Consider the following 19,507-nt stretch of genomic DNA (forward strand, 5'->3'; position numbering starts at 1 on the left):
ACTGTGTGTGGAAGGTTTATGTTAACAGCTTAGCATGTATGGGTGAGCTAGCTAGACAACAACATTGACATGATACCGACCGACACATTTCTGATCTATGTACAACACCTATTGTCCATGACTGTGAAGGATGCCTCAAGAGGCTGTTAGGGAACCTATTGTCCATGACTGTGAAGGATGCCTCAAGAGGCTGTTAGGGAAAACCTATTGTCCATTGACTGTGAAGGATGCCTCAAGAGGCTGTTAGGGAAAACCTATTGTCCATTGACTGTGAAGGATGACTCAATAGAGTCTCTGAACGGTGATGACGTTCATCATTGATTGTGACAACAAAACATAACAAAACAAAACGCAAGTCTTCTTCTTCACAGTGACATCATGGCGACAGACAGACAGACAGACAGACAGACAGACAGACAGACAGACAGAGACAGACAGACAGAGTCTTGAGTTTACCACTGAACAACCCATGAGTACGGTCTCCAGTGCTGTCGGAGTTCTCTGTGTTTCTTTGGGTAATTACACACGATGACGGAGTGAGGTGAGATCAGGGAAGGATGAAGAGGAGGGACAGGAACATAAGAGTGGAGTGCATTATATATTTAATGGGAGAGAGGCAATGTACAGATGGGGGTTTAAAGGGGAAGGGCATATAGTTCTTAAAGGGGAGGAGGTGGCTCAGACGCCTGTGTGGAGCTAAGCTGGGCTGTGCTGACTGGAGAAGAGGGTTCATCTTCATCCAGGTCTTCTAGCTCTCCCTCCCTACTGCCCTCTCCACTGCTGCCCTTCCTGAGAGAGAGAGAGAGAGAGGAGAGAGAGAGAGAGAGAGAGAGAGAGAGAGAGAGAGAGAGAGAGAGAGAGAGGTGGAGAGAGAAAGAGAGCGAGGCAGTGAGAGGAAGAGAGAGAGAGAGCGAGAGAGAGGGAAAGAAGGAGAAAGAAAGAGAGCGAGAGAAAGAGAGAGAGAGAGAGAGAAATTAGTCAAAGTCTACAGTCAAGTCTCTTATCATACACGTGGAGAGAAACGGCAGCCACCTAATGTCGTCACAATGAGGAAGCGAAGAAACACCACAAAGAATGACAACATACAGCAACGGTGACAACAACACGTGATGTGTAACTTAGGGAGATGAGAGATGGAGACCAATGAGTGACAGTTTATGAAGGAACCCCAATGGGTGAGGGGTGGTTCCAAGTGTTGGACCAGTGACCACACAAATTTACCTTAGAGAGGGGTGGAGTTTTAAAGAGTGGCGGAACGGCCACACGTCCCTGCAGCAGAAAAAGCAGGGGAGAAAATGGACACAGGGTCAGAGGTCGGAGACTGAGGTCAGAGGGTGATGGAGCAGCCATTGAGCCTCCTTCTCCCACTCCACTCATCCCAGAGTCAGTTGACCCTAGACACTTGTCAGGTCAGCTTCATTGTTCTTCCCTAACGGTTAGGGATTGTGAAGGGCAAGCTGTTAATCCTAGATCTGTGCCTGGAAGAGTCCATTTTGTTGTCCAGTGCCAGGTCAATAAATCAATCAAATGTATTTTATAAAGACCTTTTTTACATCAGCAGTGGTCACAAGGTGCTTTACAGAAACCCAGCCGAAAACCCCCCAAAATGTATTTAACCTTTATTTAACTAGGCAAGTCAGTTAAGAACAAATTCTTCTTTACAATGACGGCTTCCCCCAGCCAAACCCGGACGACGCTGGGCCAATTGTGTGCTGCCCTGTGGGATCCCCAATCACGGCCACGGTCGATGTGATACAGCCTGGATTCGAGCCAGGTGCTGCAGTACCGCCTCTTGCACTGAGATGTGTCTTAGACCAGTGCACCACTCGGGTTCTCACAAACCTTTCCCAACGATGCAGAGTAAAAATATATCCCCAACATAGTAACCAACAGTAACAGTACATGAAGGCAGGGTCATGTGACTAGACATCAGGATAGATAATAATAAGGTATTTGAGGTAGATATGTACATGAAGGCAGGGTAAAGTGACTAGGCATCAGGATATATAATAATAAGGTATTTGAGGTAGATATGTACATGAAGGCAGGGTAAAGTGACTAGACATCAGGATAGATAATAATAAGGTATTTGAGGTAGATATGTACATGAAGGCAGGGTAAAGTGACTAGACATCAGGATAGATAATAATAAGGTATTTGAGGTAGATATGTACATGAAGGCAGGGTAAAGTGACTAGACATCAGGATAGATAATAATAAGGTATTTGAGGTAGATATGTACATGAAGGCAGGGTAAAGTGACTAGACATCAGGATAGATAATAATAAGGTATTTGAGGTAGATATGTACATGAAGGCAGGGTAAAGTGACTAGACATCAGGATGCACTGGCTGTTCAGATGTGTAGGAGGAGACTCGGCATAGTTAAATATCAGTGCTTGTGTGAATATGTTGTCGTCTGATGCAACTGTATTGACCCAATGGACGAATAAACTTGATTTAAGCTTCCATAGTGTTCGTCGAGTTGTTACTCTGAAAATTAGAAACACCATCAACATTTTGATTTTCTGTTCATACGTCTCGGGCACATTTCCACAGTAGATCTGATGTGGTAAACGAGGAAAAACTTGATTGTTAATTGTCAAATAGATAAAACACCTTTTAGTCTGCTCACAAAGTAGAACTAAATCACCATTAGTCTGCTCATAAAGCAGAACTAAATCGCCATTAGTCTGCTCATAAAGTAGAACTAAATCACCATTAGTCTGCTCATAAAGTAGAACTAAATCACCATTAGTCTGCTCATAAAGTAGAACTAAATGACACTTAGTCTGCTCATAAAGTAGAACTAAATCACCCTTAGTCTACTCATAAAGTAGACCTAAATCGCCACTAGTCTGCTCATAAAGTAGAACTAAATCACCCTTAGTCTGCTCATAAAGTAGAACTAAATCAACCTTAGTCTGCTCATAAAGTAGAACTAAATCACCATTAGTCTGCTCATAAAGTAGAACTAAATCACCATTAGTCTGCTCATAAAGTAGAACTAAATCACCTCTTAATCTGCTCATAAAGCAGAACTAAATCACCCTTAGTCTGCTCATAAAGTAGAACTAAATCACCCTTAGTCTGCTCATAAAGTAGAACTAAATCACCATTAGTCTGCTCATAAAGCAGAACTAAATCGCCATTAGTCTGCTCATAAAGTAGAACTAAATCACCATTAGTCTGCTCATAAAGTAGAACTAAATCACCTCTTAATCTGCTCATAAAGCAGAACTAAATCACCCTTAGTCTGCTCATAAAGTAGAACTAAATCACCCTTAGTCTGCTCATAAAGTAGAACTAAATCAACCTTAGTCTGCTCATAAAGTAGAACTAAATCACCATTAGTCTGCTCATAAAGTAGAACTAAATGACCCTTAGTCTGCTCATAAAGTAGAACTAAATCACCCTTAGTCTACTCATAAAGTAGACCTAAATCGCCACTAGTCTGCTCATAAAGTAGAACTAAATCAACCTTAGTCTGCTCATGAAGTAGAACTAAATCACCCCTTAGTCTGCTCATAAAGTAGAACTAAATCAACCTTAGTCTGCTCATAAAGTAGAACTAAATCACCTTCAGTCTGCTCATAAAGTAGAACTAAATCAACCTTAGTCTGCTCATGAAGTAGAACTAAATCACCCTTAGTCTGCTCATAAAGCAGAACTAAATTGCCCCTAGTCTGCTCATAAAGTAGAACTAAATCACCCTTAGTCTGCTCATAAAGCAGAACTAAATCTCCCCTTAGTCTGCACATAAAGTAGGACTAAATCACCTTCAGTCTGCTCATAAAGTAGAACTAAATCACCCCTTAGTCTGTTCATAAAGTAGAACTAAATCACCCCTTAATCTGCTCATGAAGTAGAACTAAATCACCCCTTAATCTGCTCATAAAGTAGGACTAAATCACCCGTAGTCTGCTCATAAAGCAGAACTAAATCGCCCATAGTCTGCTCATAAAGTAGAACTAAATCACCTTCAGTCTGCTCATAAAGTAGAACTAAATCAACCTTAGTCTGCTCATGAAGTAGAACTAAATCCCCCTTAGTCTGCTCATAAAGCAGAACTAAATCGCCCCTTAGTCTGCTCATAAAGTAGAACTAAATCACCCTTAGTCTGCTCATGAAGTAGGATGAAATTGTTGTAATGTGTAATATTGTGTAATAATGGAGCTGTGAGTCAGGAAGCAGGAAGCAGGTGAAACATTTAATAAAACAACAAAACCAGGAACGAGACAATTTCATGCGGCTTCACGCCGGTACACAAGAGTACTACCAACTGGTGAGTGAACATAATAGAGGGACATATAAAGGGGAGGAAATGATGAAGGTAATAAAGTCCAGGTGTGAATCATAATGATTAGCAGGTGTGCGTATTGATGAGGGCCAGGTGTGCGTAATGATGAGTGCCAGGTGTGCGTAATGATGAGTGCCAGGTGAGCGTAATGATGAGTGCCAGGTGAGCGTAATGATGAGTGCCAGGTGTGCGTAATGATGAGTGCCAGGTGAGTGTAATGATGAGGACCAGGTGAGCGTAATGATGAGTGCCAGGTGAGTGTAATGATGAGGACCAGGTGAGCGTAATGATGAGTGCCAGGTGAGCGTAATGATGAGTGCCTGGTGTGCGTAATGATGAGTGCCAGGTGTGCGTAATGATGAGTGCCAGGTGAGTGTAATGATGAGGACCAGGTGAGCGTAATGATGAGTGCCAGGTGAGCGTAATGATGAGTACCAGGTGTGCGTAATGATGAGTGCCAGGTGTGCGTAATGATGAATCCCAGGACCGGTGGTAAGTAGTTGGAGGGGAGGAGCAGGAGAAGACACGATGACAATACCAACCAGAGTACAAAGTAGTCTTGAAAAATGTTGGCCGCGATCAAGACTAAAAGATGACCTCCTCATCCGCTTTAGGGAGCGATAAATCGCTGGCCAATGATGGTTGCAATTGAGTTCAGATATGTGGGTGATTTTAGAGCGTATTGGTGGTTTAACGAGAGATCACGTGCCGATAATCTGGTGTGACTTTCAATGGTTGCAATTTGCCCAATGTATTCCAAAGGTTTACAATTCAAAATTCAAAAAGGCACTCACACATTTGAGCTGTCTTTGTTGCAGGTGCACGGTAACAAAAATAAATTACAAAAAACTCTGAGGAAGGCCTTGAGGCCAATACATGAAGCTTAATAAAGAGCAGTGATACTATCAAGAGCAGTGATACTATCAAGAGCAGTGATACTATCAAGAGCAGTGATACTATCAAGAGCAGTGATACTATCAAGAGCAGTGATACTATCAAGAGCAGTGATACTATCAAGAGCAGTGATGCTATCAAGATCAGTGATACTATCAAGAGCAGTGATGCTATCAAGAGCAGTGATACTATCAAGAGCAGTGATGCTATCAAGAGCAGTGATGCTATCAAGAGCAGTGATACTATCAAGAGCAGTGATGCTATCAAGAGCAGTGATGCTATCAAGATCAGTGATACTATCAAGAGCAGCGATACTATCAAGAGCAGCGATACTATCAAGAGCAGCAACACTATCAAGAGCAGCGTGCAGGTTTCTTATTTATTCTCTAAGGTTCACTGTTCCAAAGGGATAGTAAATATATACAAAATAACAAAAAACATCACAGGTCCATACTTGCAAACTCTTGATTAAACTGGAGCTAGCAGCTAGCAGTGTGAAGCCACAGGGTTAAACCTTCAGTATAGAGCACACAGGTCAGGGGCATCTGAGGTTAAACTGTGGTAGTTCCACATCATTATGTCTGTCGCTTATTCACTGACAGATAGGGAATTAGATGGAAACAGAGAGAAAGACAAGAGGGAATTAGATGGAAAACAGAGAGAAAGACAGAGAATTAGATGGAAAACAGAGAGAAAGACAAGAGGGAATTAGATGGAAAACAGAGAGAAAGACAGAGAATTAGATGGAAAACAGAGAGAAAGACAAGAGGGAATTAGATGGAAAACAGAGAGAAAGACAGAGGGAATTAGATGGAAAACAGAGAGAAAGACAAGAGGGAATTAGATGGAAAACAGAGAGAAAGACAAGAGGGAATTAGATGGAAAACAGAGAGAAAGACAGAGAATTAGATGGAAAACAGAGAGAAAGACAAGAGGGAATTAGATGGAAAACAGAGAGAAAGACAGAATTAGATGGAAAACAGAGAGAAAGACAGAGAATTAGATGGAAAACAGAGAGAAAGACAGAGAATTAGATGATAAACAGAGGGAAAGACACAGATAGAAACGTACTGTAAGACATTGTCCCTGGATTGTGATACTATGGCAACGCAATTGGCAGCTCCAGGTGACTGGTTTTCCTGCTCTCAGAGGGGGACGGTGTGTGTGTGTGTTTGTGTGTGTCTGGGTTTGTTCATCTATCCTTGTGGGGACCTAAAATCCCCAAAAGGCCCCACAAGGATAGTAAAACAAGGAAAATGATCCCACATGGGGAGGGAGTTAGGAGTTAGGTTTAGGGTTAGGAGTTAGGTTTAGGAGTTAGGTTTAGGTTTAGGAGTTAGGTTTAGGTTTAGGAGTTAGGTTTAGGTTTAGGAGTTAGGTTTGGGTGTTAGGTTTAGATTTAGGAGTTAGGTTTAGGATTTAGGAGTTAGGTTTAGGGTTAGGAGTTAGGTTTAGGGTTAGGAGTTAGGTTTAGGGTTAGGAGTTAGGAGTTAGGTTTAGGAGTTAGGTTTAGGGTTAGGAGTTAGGTTTAGGAGTTAGGTTTAGGGTTAGGAGTTAGGTTTAGGAGTTAGGTTTAGGGGTTAGGAGTTAGGTTTAGGGTTAGGAGTTAGGTTTAGGGTTAGGAGTTAGGTTTAGGAGTTAGGTTTAGGGGTTAGGAGTTAGGTTTAGGGTTAGGAGTTAGGTTTAGGGTTAGGAGTTAGGTTTAGGGTTAGGAGTTAGGTTTAGGAGTTAGGTTTAGGGTTAGGAGTTAGATTTAGGGTTAGGAGTTAGGTTTAGGGTTAGGAGTTAGGTTTAGGGTCAGGAGTTAGGTTTAGGAGTTAGGTTTAGGGTTAGGAGTTAGGTTTAGGAGTTAGGTTTAGGGGTTAGGAGTTAGGTTTAGGGTTAGGAGTTAGGTTTAGGGTTAGGAGTTAGGTTTAGGAGTTAGGAGTTAGGTTTAGGAGTTAGGTTTAGGGGTTAGGAGTTAGGTTTAGGGTTAGGTTTAGGGTTAGGAGTTAGGTTTAGGAGTTAGGTTTAGGGTTAGGAGTTAGGTTTAGGAGTTAGGTTTAGGGGTTAGGAGTTAGGTTTAGGGTTAGGAGTTAGGTTTAGGGTTAGGAGTTAGGTTTAGGGGTTAGGTTTAGGGGTTAGGAGTTAGGTTTAGGGTTAGGAGTTAGGTTTAGGGTCAGGAGTTAGGTTTAGGGTTAGGAGTTAGGTTTAGGAGTTAGGTTTAGGAGTTAGGTTTAGGGTTAGGAGTTAGGTTTAGGGGTTAGGAGTTAGGTTTAGGGTTAGGAGTTAGGTTTAGGAGTTAGGTTTAGGGTTAGGAGTTAGGTTTAGGAGTTAGGAGTTAGGTTTAGGAGTTAGGTTTAGGAGTTAGGTTTAGGAGTTAGGTTTAGGGTTAGGAGTTAGGTTTAGGAGTTAGGTTTAGGAGTTAGGTTTAGGGTTAGGAGTTAGGTTTAGGAGTTAGGTTTAGGGTTAGGAGTTAGGTTTAGGAGTTAGGAGTTAGGTTTAGGAGTTAGGAGTTAGGTTTAGGAGTTAGGAGTTAGGTTTAGGAGTTAGGAGTTAGGTTTAGGGTTAGGAGTTAGGTTTAGGGTTAGGAGTTAGGTTTAGGGTTAGGAGTTAGGTTTAGGGTTAGGAGTTAGGTTTAGGAGTTAGGTTTAGGGTTAGGAGTTAGGTTTAGGGTTAGGAGTTAGGTTTAGGGTCAGGAGTTAGGTTTAGGAGTTAGGTTTCGGAGTTAGGTTTAGGGTTAGGAGTTAGGTTTAGGGTTAGGAGTTATGTTTAGGAGTTAGGAGTTAGGTTTAGGAGTTAGGTTTAGGGGTTAGGAGTTAGGTTTAGGGTTAGGTTTAGGAGTTAGGTTTAGGAGTTAGGTTTAGGGTTAGGAGTTAGGTTTAGGAGTTAGGTTTAGGGGTTAGAAGTTAGGTTTAGGGTTAGGAGTTAGGTTTAGGGTTAGGAGTTAGGTTTAGGGGTTAGGTTTAGGGGTTAGGAGTTAGGTTTAGGGTTAGGGTCAGGAGTTAGGTTTAGGGTCAGGAGTTAGGTTTAGGGTTAGGAGTTAGGTTTAGGAGTTAGGTTTAGGAGTTAGGTTTAGGGTTAGGAGTTAGGTTTAGGGGTTAGGAGTTAGGTTTAGGGTTAGGAGTTAGGTTTAGGAGTTAGGTTTAGGGTTAGGAGTTAGGTTTAGGAGTTAGGAGTTAGGTTTAGGGTTAGGAGTTAGGTTTAGGATTAGGAGTTAGGTTTAGGGGTTAGGAGTTAGGTTTAGGGTTAGGAGTTAGGTTTAGGGTTAGGAGTTAGGTTTAGGGGTTAGGTTTAGGGGTTAGGAGTTAGGTTTAGGGTTAGGAGTTAGGTTTAGGGTCAGGAGTTAGGTTTAGGGTTAGGAGTTAGGTTTAGGAGTTAGGTTTAGGAGTTAGGTTTAGGGTTAGGAGTTAGGTTTAGGGGTTAGGAGTTAGGTTTAGGGTTAGGAGTTAGGTTTAGGAGTTAGGAGTTAGGTTTAGGAGTTAGGTTTAGGGGTTAGGAGTTAGGTTTAGGGTTAGGTTTAGGGTTAGGAGTTAGGTTTAGGAGTTAGGTTTAGGGTTAGGAGTTAGGTTTAGGAGTTAGGTTTAGGGGTTAGGAGTTAGGTTTAGGGTTAGGAGTTAGGTTTAGGGTTAGGAGTTAGGTTTAGGGGTTAGGTTTAGGGGTTAGGAGTTAGGTTTAGGGTTAGGAGTTAGGTTTAGGGTCAGGAGTTAGGTTTAGGGTTAGGAGTTAGGTTTAGGAGTTAGGTTTAGGAGTTAGGTTTAGGGTTAGGAGTTAGGTTTAGGGGTTAGGAGTTAGGTTTAGGGTTAGGAGTTAGGTTTAGGAGTTAGGTTTAGGGTTAGGAGTTAGGTTTAGGAGTTAGGAGTTAGGTTTAGGAGTTAGGTTTAGGAGTTAGGTTTAGGAGTTAGGTTTAGGGTTAGGAGTTAGGTTTAGGAGTTAGGTTTAGGAGTTAGGTTTAGGGTTAGGAGTTAGGTTTAGGAGTTAGGTTTAGGGTTAGGAGTTAGGTTTAGGAGTTAGGAGTTAGGTTTAGGAGTTAGGAGTTAGGTTTAGGAGTTAGGAGTTAGGTTTAGGAGTTAGGAGTTAGGTTTAGGGTTAGGAGTTAGGTTTAGGGTTAGGAGTTAGGTTTAGGGTTAGGAGTTAGGTTTAGGGTTAGGAGTTAGGTTTAGGAGTTAGGTTTAGGGTTAGGAGTTAGGTTTAGGGTTAGGAGTTAGGTTTAGGGTCAGGAGTTAGGTTTAGGAGTTAGGTTTCGGAGTTAGGTTTAGGGTTAGGAGTTAGGTTTAGGGTTAGGAGTTATGTTTAGGAGTTAGGAGTTAGGTTTAGGAGTTAGGTTTAGGGGTTAGGAGTTAGGTTTAGGGTTAGGTTTAGGAGTTAGGTTTAGGAGTTAGGTTTAGGGTTAGGAGTTAGGTTTAGGAGTTAGGTTTAGGGGTTAGAAGTTAGGTTTAGGGTTAGGAGTTAGGTTTAGGGTTAGGAGTTAGGTTTAGGGGTTAGGTTTAGGGGTTAGGAGTTAGGTTTAGGGTTAGGGTCAGGAGTTAGGTTTAGGGTCAGGAGTTAGGTTTAGGGTTAGGAGTTAGGTTTAGGAGTTAGGTTTAGGAGTTAGGTTTAGGGTTAGGAGTTAGGTTTAGGGGTTAGGAGTTAGGTTTAGGGTTAGGAGTTAGGTTTAGGAGTTAGGTTTAGGGTTAGGAGTTAGGTTTAGGAGTTAGGAGTTAGGTTTAGGGTTAGGAGTTAGGTTTAGGGTTAGGAGTTAGGTTTAGGGGTTAGGAGTTAGGTTTAGGGTTAGGAGTTAGGTTTAGGGTTAGGAGTTAGGTTTAGGGGTTAGGTTTAGGGGTTAGGAGTTAGGTTTAGGGTTAGGAGTTAGGTTTAGGGTCAGGAGTTAGGTTTAGGGTTAGGAGTTAGGTTTAGGAGTTAGGTTTAGGAGTTAGGTTTAGGGTTAGGAGTTAGGTTTAGGGGTTAGGAGTTAGGTTTAGGGTTAGGAGTTAGGTTTAGGAGTTAGGTTTAGGGTTAGGAGTTAGGTTTAGGAGTTAGGAGTTAGGTTTAGGAGTTAGGTTTAGGAGTTAGGTTTAGGAGTTAGGTTTAGGGTTAGGAGTTAGGTTTAGGAGTTAGGTTTAGGAGTTAGGTTTAGGGTTAGGAGTTAGGTTTAGGAGTTAGGTTTAGGGTTAGGAGTTAGGTTTAGGAGTTAGGAGTTAGGTTTAGGAGTTAGGAGTTAGGTTTAGGAGTTAGGAGTTAGGTTTAGGAGTTAGGTTTAGGGTTAGGAGTTAGGTTTAGGGTTAGGAGTTAGGTTTAGGGTTAGGAGTTAGGTTTAGGGTTAGGAGTTAGGTTTAGGAGTTAGGTTTAGGGTTAGGAGTTAGGTTTAGGGTTAGGAGTTAGGTTTAGGGTCAGGAGTTAGGTTTAGGAGTTAGGTTTCGGAGTTAGGTTTAGGGTTAGGAGTTAGGTTTAGGGTTAGGAGTTATGTTTAGGAGTTAGGAGTTAGGTTTAGGAGTTAGGTTTAGGGGTTAGGAGTTAGGTTTAGGGTTAGGTTTAGGAGTTAGGTTTAGGAGTTAGGTTTAGGGTTAGGAGTTAGGTTTAGGAGTTAGGTTTAGGGGTTAGAAGTTAGGTTTAGGGTTAGGAGTTAGGTTTAGGGTTAGGAGTTAGGTTTAGGGGTTAGGTTTAGGGGTTAGGAGTTAGGTTTAGGGTTAGGGTCAGGAGTTAGGTTTAGGGTCAGGAGTTAGGTTTAGGGTTAGGAGTTAGGTTTAGGAGTTAGGTTTAGGAGTTAGGTTTAGGGTTAGGAGTTAGGTTTAGGGGTTAGGAGTTAGGTTTAGGGTTAGGAGTTAGGTTTAGGAGTTAGGTTTAGGGTTAGGAGTTAGGTTTAGGAGTTAGGAGTTAGGTTTAGGAGTTAGGAGTTAGGTTTAGGAGTTAGGTTTAGGGTTAGGAGTTAGGTTTAGGAGTTAGGTTTAGGAGTTAGGTTTAGGGTTAGGTGTTAGGTTTAGGAGTTAGGTTTAGGAGTTAGGTTTAGGGTTAGGAGTTAGGTTTAGGAGTTAGGAGTTAGGTTTAGGAGTTAGGAGTTAGGTTTAGGAGTTAGGTTTAGGAGTTAGGTTTAGGGTTAGGTGTTAGGTTTAGGAGTTAGGTTTAGGAGTTAGGTTTAGGGTTAGGAGTTAGGTTTAGGAGTTAGGAGTTAGGTTTAGGAGTTAGGGGTTAGGTTTAGGAGTTAGGTTTAGGAGTTAGGTTTAGGAGTTAGGTTTAGGAGTTAGGAGTTAGGTTTAGGAGTTAGGTTTAGGAGTTAGGTTTAGGGTTAGGAGTTAGGTTTAGGAGTTAGGAGTTAGGTTTAGGAGTTAGGAGTTAGGTTTAGGAGTTAGGTTTAGGAGTTAGGTTTAGGAGTTAGGTTTAGGAGTTAGGAGTTAGGTTTAGGAGTTAGGTTTAGGATTTAGGAGTTAGGAGTTAGGTTTAGGATTTAGGAGTTAGGAGTTAGGTTTAGGAGTTAGGTTTAGGAGTTAGGAGTTAGGAGTTAGGGTTAGGGTTAGGAGTTAGGAGTTAGGAGTTAGGGAAAATAGGGGGTTTGGGTTATATGGTGTGTAGAAGAAGTTGTTGGTGTGTAGAAGAAGTTGTTGGTGTGTGACTGATAGCGTGTCAGTCTGGTGTTAGAGCTGCAGTACTGCAGAACAGAACTCACATTAACAGGTTGTTGGTGTGTGACTGATAGCGTGTCAGTCTGGTGTTAGAGCTGCAGTACTGCAGAACAGAACTCACATTAACAGGTTGCCAGGTGCAGACATGGACCTCTCCTCTCTACTTCTGGGACACTCAAAGGGGTTACCGAACGACCTCTTCCTCAGCATGGCCTTCACCAGGATCTGAATACACACACACACGATCAGATGATGCACACTCACTCACCTAAAACACACACATGCACACGATCAGATGATGCACACTCACTCACCTAAAACACACACATGCACACGATCAGAGGATGCACACTCACTCACCTAAAACACACACATGCACACGATCAGAGGATGCACACTCACTCACCTAAAACACACACATACACACGATCAGATGATGCACACTCACTCACCTAAAACACACACACACACACGCTCAGAGGATGCACACTCACTCACCTAAAACACACACATGCACACGATCAGAGGATGCACACTCACTCACCTAAAACACACACACACACACACGATCAGATGATGCACACTCACTCACCTAAAACACACACACACACACACACGATCAGATGATGCACGCTCACTCACCTAAAACACACACACGCACACGATCAGAGGATGCACACTCACTCACCTAAAACACACACACGCACACGATCAGAGGATGCACACTCACTCACCTAAAACACACACACGCACACGATCAGAGGATGCACACTCACTCACCTAAAACACACACACGCACACGATTAGAGGATGCACACTCACTCACCTAAAACACACACACGCACACGATCAGAGGATGCACACTCACTCACCTAAAACACACACACGCACACGATCAGAGGATGCACACTCACTCACCTAAAACACACACACGCACACGATTAGAGGATGCACACTCACTCACCTAAAACACACACACGCACACGATCAGAGGATGCACACTCACTCACCTAAAACACACACACGCACACGATCAGAGGATGCACACTCACTCACCTAAAACACACACACGCACACGATCAGAGTATGCACACTCACTCACCTAAAACACACACACGCACACGATCAGAGGATGCACACTCACTCACCTAAAACACACACACACACACGATCAGATGATGCACGCTCACTCACCTAAAACACACACATGCACTTGCATTTGTGCGGGCAGGAAGATACACACACACACACACACACACTTCAGGCTCCTTACCACGGCAGAAAGGCTGGGGACAAACTTGACAGAGTTCTGCACCTCCTCCTCGGTGACCTCCACCACGGTACAGTGTTCCTCCTCTAGAGGTAAGGGGTCACAACCATCCTGGGTCACCCACGGGTCCAACTGAGACACACACACACACACACACACACACACACACACACACACACACATACACACACACACACACACACAAGAATGTCACAGTGGTATGTGCCTCGGCACTACTAGAAAGCGATATACAGATGCAGCACCCAGAAACACACAGCACCCAGAAACACACAGCACCCAGAAATACACATCACCCAGAAACACACAACACCCAGAAACACACAGCACCCAGAAACACACAGCACCCAGAAATACACATCACCCAGAAACACACATCACCCAGAAACACACATCACCCAGAAACACACAGCACCCAGAAACACACAGCACCCAGAAACACAAAGCACCCAGAAATACACATCACCCAGAAACACACATCACCCAGAAACACACAGCACCCAGAAATACACATCACCCGGATACACACACCACCCGGAAACACATATCACCCAGAAACACACATCACCCAGAAACACACATCACCCAGAAACACACACCACCCAGAAACACACATCACATAGAAACACACATCACCCAGAAACACACACCACCCAGAAACACACATCACCCAGAAATACACATCATGCAGAAACACACACCACCCAGAAACACACATCACCCAGAAATACACATCATGCAGAAACACACATCACCCAGAAACACACATCACCCAGAAACACACAGCACCCAGAAACACACAGCACCCAGAAACACACATCACCCAGAAACACACATCACCCAGAAATACACATCACCCAGAAACACACATCACCCAGAAACACACATCACCCGGTGAAGAGAAAGGGGGAATAAGAATCTAAAGAATTTATTGGACAGACTGTAGAAATGCCTGCTGCTGTAAACAGTCTTCTAAAGCCAAGGCTGTCTAACGTCAGGACTGACAAGGAGAGAAAGAGACAGAGGGAGAGAGAGAGAGAGAGAGAGGGAGAGAGAGACAGAGAGAGAGAGAGAGAGAGAGAGAGACAGAGAGAGAGAGGGAGAGAGAGAGGGAGAGAGAGAGACAGAGAGAGAGACAGAGAGAGAGAGAGGGAGAGAGAGGGAGAGAGAGGGGGAGAGAGAAAGAGGAGAGAAAGAGGGAGAGAGAGAGAGAGAGAGAAAGAAACAGAGAGAGAGAGCGATAGAGAGTGAGAAAGAGAGACAGAGAAAGAGAGAGACAGAGAAAGAGAGAGACAGAGAGAGAGAGACAGAGCGAGAGACAGAGCGAGAGACAGAGAGAGAGAGAGAGAGAGAGAGAGAGGTGATGGTGATGGTGTGTCACTGTGTCTGGGGCTTTCCTAATTAAAGGTCTGGCTAGTTAGAACCTCCTCTGTGTGTGTCGGGGACTTCACATTTCATGGAAGGCAGAACACATGTTTTAGAACAATTGTTGTGTGTTTGAATGAAAGCAGGGCAGGTTTTGAAAGAGAATGTAATAGCCATCAGTTTCAGAGAAGAATATGAATGGGGGAGGCGTTGCATGCATTTCAGTGCCATGTCTCTTCATGGACATTAATATAGCATCTAGTTTCTCCATGGCTCTCCATATCCCCACAGAGGGCTAACAGAGGTGCCCATCTTACTGGGGTAGGTTGTGATTTTTCTGTGTATGAGGACATTTGGAGATGTGCTTCCTCCCTGCCTCTAATGTATACGTTAGGCTACTGGTGTCAGTTAGGCTACTGGTGTCAGTTAGACCACTAGTGTCAGTTAGGCTACTGGTGTCAGTTAGGCTACTGGTGTCAGTTAGACCACTAGTGTCAGTTAGGCTACTGGTGTCAGTTAGGCTACTGGTGTCAGTTAGGCTACTGGTGTCAGTTAGGCCACTGGTATGTGATACATTGTTTATTTATACATCAATATACTATTTTCACATCAAAAATAAATAATTTAATCCTAACTGTGTCGCGTCTCATTTGAGTCAGATGTGTGTGATGCTGAATCAGTGAGGCAGGTAGTGTCAGGGGACAGGGATGACACCACTGCGACTAATTAGCCCCCCCCCCCACCACACACACACACACACACACAGTCCCTGGAGAGAGAGGAGACGCTGACTACAGATGAGATGAGAAGTTAGAACTCGGTCTCTTTTACAGAGAGGCCAACAGGGAGAGGATTCAGCTTTCACCTTCAGGGACTTCCTTACCCTCCTCTGATCTTTGTGTGTGTGTGTGTGTGTGTGTGTGTGTGTGTGTGTGTGTGTGTGTGTGTGTGTGTGTGTGTGTGTGTGTGTGTGTGTGTGTGTGTGTGTGTGTGTGTGATCTTATCAGGACAGCTGTTGATCTGGCCGGAGAGGACACGTTCAGCACCGCCTGTTAATGAGTCCTATTGTGTAAAAAAATCCTCATACAGACCTCCTACAGTACCATTGGTCTAACTCAGAGGGATGAGGCTGAAGCTCCTCCCCTCACCTTGATCTCAGGTATGGTGATCCTGGTGTCTGGGTTCTTGTCCAACATTCTCTGGATCAGAGTCTTCAGCTCTTCACTAATCTCTGGCCTACAGGAACAAACAAACACACAACACACACAGAGGTCAGATACACAGAGGTCAGGGCTGGTACAGTATTAATTAAGGTATAACATAATCTGCTTGGCACTCAGCATTAGAATTAGGGGTAAGGCCCTGGGACAGACTAGCGTCCTGTACAGGGGGAGTACTCGTACACCAGGCTGCCTCATGCTACAGAAACAAGAGTTGGCTCATGCCCTATAGGCCGTTCTCGCTCGGACAAGGCTTACTTATCTCCAGCAGTACCAGTGTTAAATAACAGTGGTGGAAGTTAAGATAGCCCAGGCAGTGTTATTACGAGGTGTTATTACGCAGTGTTATTACGAGGTGTTTTCATTAAGATAGCCCAGGCAGTGTTATTATGAGGTGGTTTCATTAAGATAGCCCAGGCAGTGTTATTACGAGGTGTTATTACGCAGTGTTATTACGAGGTGTTTTCATTAAGATAGCCCAGGCAGTGTTATTACGAGGTGTTTTCATTAAGATAGCCCAGGCAGTGTTATTACGAGGTGTTTCCATTAAGATAGCCCAGGCAGTGTTATTACGAGGTGTTTTCATTAAGATAGCCCAGGCAGTGTTATTACGAGGTGTTTCCATTAAGATAGCCCAGGCAGTGTTATTACGAGGTGTTTCCATTAAGATAGCCCAGGCAGTGTTATTACGAGGTGTTTCCATTAAGATAGCCCAGGCAGTGTTATTACGAGGTGTTTTCATTAAGATAGCCCAGGCAGTGTTATTACGAGGTGTTTCCATTAAGATAGCCCAGGCAGTGTTATTACGAGGTGTTTCCATTAAGATAGCCCAGGCAGTGTTATTACGAGGTGTTTCCATTAAGATAGCCCAGGCAGTGTTATTACGAGGTGTTTCCATTAAGATAGCCCAGGCAGTGTAATTACGAGGTGTTTCCATTAAGATAGCCCAGTCAGTGTTATTACGAGGTGTTTCCATTAAGATAGCCCAGGCAGTGTTATTACGAGGTGTTTCCATTAAAATAGCCCAGGCAGTGTTATTAAGAGGTGTTTTCATTAAGATAGCCCAGGCAGTGTTATTACGAGGTGTTTCCATTAAGATAGCCCAGGCAGTGTTATTACGAGGTGTTTCCATTAACATAGCCCAGGCAGTGTTATTACGAGGTGTTTCCATTAAGATAGCCCAGGCAGTGTTATTACGAGGTGTTTCCATTAAGATAGCCCAGGCAGTGTTATTACGAGGTGTTTCCATTAAGATTGCCCAGGCAGTGTTATTACGAGGTGTTTCCATTAAGATAGCCCAGGCAGTGTTATTACGAGGTGTTTTCATTAAGATAGCCCAGGCAGTGTTATTACGAGGTGTTTCCATTAAGATAGCCCAGGCAGTGTTATTACGAGGTGTTTCCATTAAGATAGCCCAGGCAGTGTTATTACGAGGTGTTTCCATTAAGATAGCCCAGGCAGTGTTATTACGAGGTGTTTCCATTAAGATAGCCCAGGCAGTGTTATTACGAGGTGTTTTCATTAAGATAGCCCAGGCAGTGTTATTACGAGGTGTTTCCATTAAGATAGCCCAGGCAGTGTTATTACGAGGTGTTTCCATGAAGATAGCCCAGGCAGTGTTATTACGAGGTGTTTCCATTAAGATAGCCCAGGCAATGTTATTACGAGATGTTTTCATTAAGATAGCCCAGGCAGTGTTATTACGAGGTGTTTCCATTAAGATAGCCCAGGCAGTGTTATTACGAGGTGTTTCCATTAAGATAGCCCAGGCAGTGTTATTACGAGATGTTTTCATTAAGATAGCCCAGGCAGTGTTATTACGAGGTGTTTCCATTAAGATAGCCCAGGCAGTGTTATTACGAGGTGTTTCCATTAAGATAGCCCAGGCAGTGTTATTACGAGGTGTTTTCATTAAGATAGCCCAGGCAGTGTTATTACGAGGTGTTTCCATTAAGATAGCCCAGGCAGTGTTATTACGAGGTGTTTCCATTAAGATAGCCCAGGCAGTGTTATTACGAGGTGTTTCCATTAAGATAGCCCAGGCAGTGTTATTACGAGGTGTTTCCATTAAGATAGCCCAGGCAGTGTTATTACGAGGTGTTTCCATTAAGATATCCCAGGCAGTGTTATTACGAGGTGTTTCCATTAAGATAGCCCAGGCAGTGTTATTACAAGATGTTTCCATTAAGATAGCCCAGGCAGTGTTATTACGAGGTGTTTTCATTAAGATAGCCCAGGTAGTGTTATTACGAGGTGTTTCCATTAAGATAGCCCAGACAGTGTTATTACGAGATGTTTCCATTAAGATAGCCCAGGAGTGTTATTACGAGGTGTTTCCATTAAGATAGCCCAGGCAGTGTTATTATGAGATGTTTCCATTAAGATAGCCCAGGCAGTGTTATTACGAGGTGTTTCCATTAAGATAGCCCAGGCAGTGTTATTACGAGATGTTTCCATTAAGATAGCCCAGGCAGTGTTATTACGAGGTGTTTCCATTAAGATAGCCCAGGCAGTGTTATTACGAGGTGTTTCCATTAAGATAGCCCAGGCAGTGTTATTACGAGATGTTTCCATTAAGATAGCCCAGACAGTGTTATTACGAGGTGTTTTCATTAAGTTTTTCAGTCTCTCGGTCCCTGCTTTGATGCACCTGTACCGACCTCGCCTTCTGGATGATAGCGGGGTGAACAGTCCATCATCATCTCCTTTGTTTTGTTGACGTAGTGCCATCTGCAAACTTGATGATCGAGTTGGAGGCGTGCATGGCCACGCAGTCATGGGTGAACACGGAGTACAGCAGAGGGCTGAGAACGCACCCTTGTGGGGCCCCAGTGTTGAGGATCAGCGGAGAGGAGATGTTGTTAGTTACCCTCACCACCTGGGGGCGTCCCGTCAGAAAGTCCAGGACCCAGTTGCACAGGGCGGAGTCGAGACCCAGGGTCTCAAGCTTAATGATGAGTTTGGAGGGTACTACGGTGTTAAATGCTGAGCTGTAGTCAATGAACATCATTCTTACATAGGTATTCCTCTTGTCCAGATGGGTTAGGGCAGTGTGCAGTGTGATTGCGTCGTCTGTGGACCTATTGGGCGGCAAGCAAATTGAAGTGGGTCTACGGTGTCAGATAGGGTGGAGGTGACATGATCCTTGACTAGTCTCTCAAAGCACTTCATGATGACGGAAGTTACCTTAGCTTTCTTGGGAACAGGAACAATGGTGGCCCTCTTGAAGCATGTGGGAACAGCAGACTGGGATAGGGATTGATTGAATATGTCCATAAACACACCAGCCAGCTGGTCTGCGCATGCTCTGAGGACGCGGCTAGGGATACCATACCGTCTGGGCCGGCAGCCTTGTGAGGGTTAACACGTTTAAATGATTTCCTCACGTTGGCTGCGGTGATGGAGAGCCCGCAGGTTTTGGTAGCGGGCCGTGTCGGTGGCACTGTATTGTCAAAACGAGCAAAACTAGCAAAGAAGTTGTTTCGTTTATCTGGGAGCAAGACATTAGGGTCAGCGATGGGCTGGTTTTCTTTTTGTAGTCCGTGTTTGACTGTAGACCCTACCACATAACTCTCGTGTCTCAGCCGTTGAATTGCGACTCTACTTTGTCTCTATATTGACGCTTAGCTTGTTTGATTGCCTTGCGGAGGGAATAGCTAAACTGTTTGTATTCGGTCATGTTTCCGGTCGCCTTGCCCTGATTAAAAGCAGTGGTTCGCGCTTCCAGTTTTGCGCAAATGCTGCCACCACGGTTTCTGGTTGGGGAAGGTTTTAATAGTCACCATGGGTACAACATCACCGATGCACTTGCTAATAACCTCACTCAACGATTCAGCGTATACATCAATGTTGTTGTCCGACGCTAT

General features: G+C 43.8%; 1 protein-coding gene across 3 annotated transcripts in view; it reads right to left on the reverse strand.

The window, feature by feature from the left end:
- LOC118966703 (calcium/calmodulin-dependent protein kinase kinase 1) overlaps positions 1-19,507 on the reverse strand; it is a 156,436-nt gene that overhangs the window by 10 nt on the left and 136,919 nt on the right. Inside the window, exons 5-9 of one of the 3 annotated variants that reach the window (XM_090188864.1) lie at positions 15,570-15,657; positions 13,042-13,170; positions 11,890-11,993; positions 1,222-1,269; positions 586-789 (exon numbers count right to left, since the gene is read on the reverse strand). In XM_090188864.1, the coding sequence (XP_090044990.1) occupies positions 660-789; positions 1,222-1,269; positions 11,890-11,993; positions 13,042-13,170; positions 15,570-15,657 (499 nt within the window). In that variant the 3' untranslated portion in view covers positions 586-659. Of the gene's footprint in view, positions 790-1,221; positions 1,270-11,885; positions 11,994-13,041; positions 13,171-15,569; positions 15,658-19,507 lie in introns of those variants that run through there. The other 2 variants (XM_090188865.1, XM_090188866.1) reach the window with 2 other exon arrangements.

The sequence above is a fragment of the Oncorhynchus mykiss genome, chromosome 10 (assembly GCF_057628025.1).
Source record: "Oncorhynchus mykiss isolate SJ-2025 chromosome 10, ASM5762802v1, whole genome shotgun sequence".
NCBI lineage: Eukaryota > Metazoa > Chordata > Actinopteri > Salmoniformes > Salmonidae > Oncorhynchus > Oncorhynchus mykiss.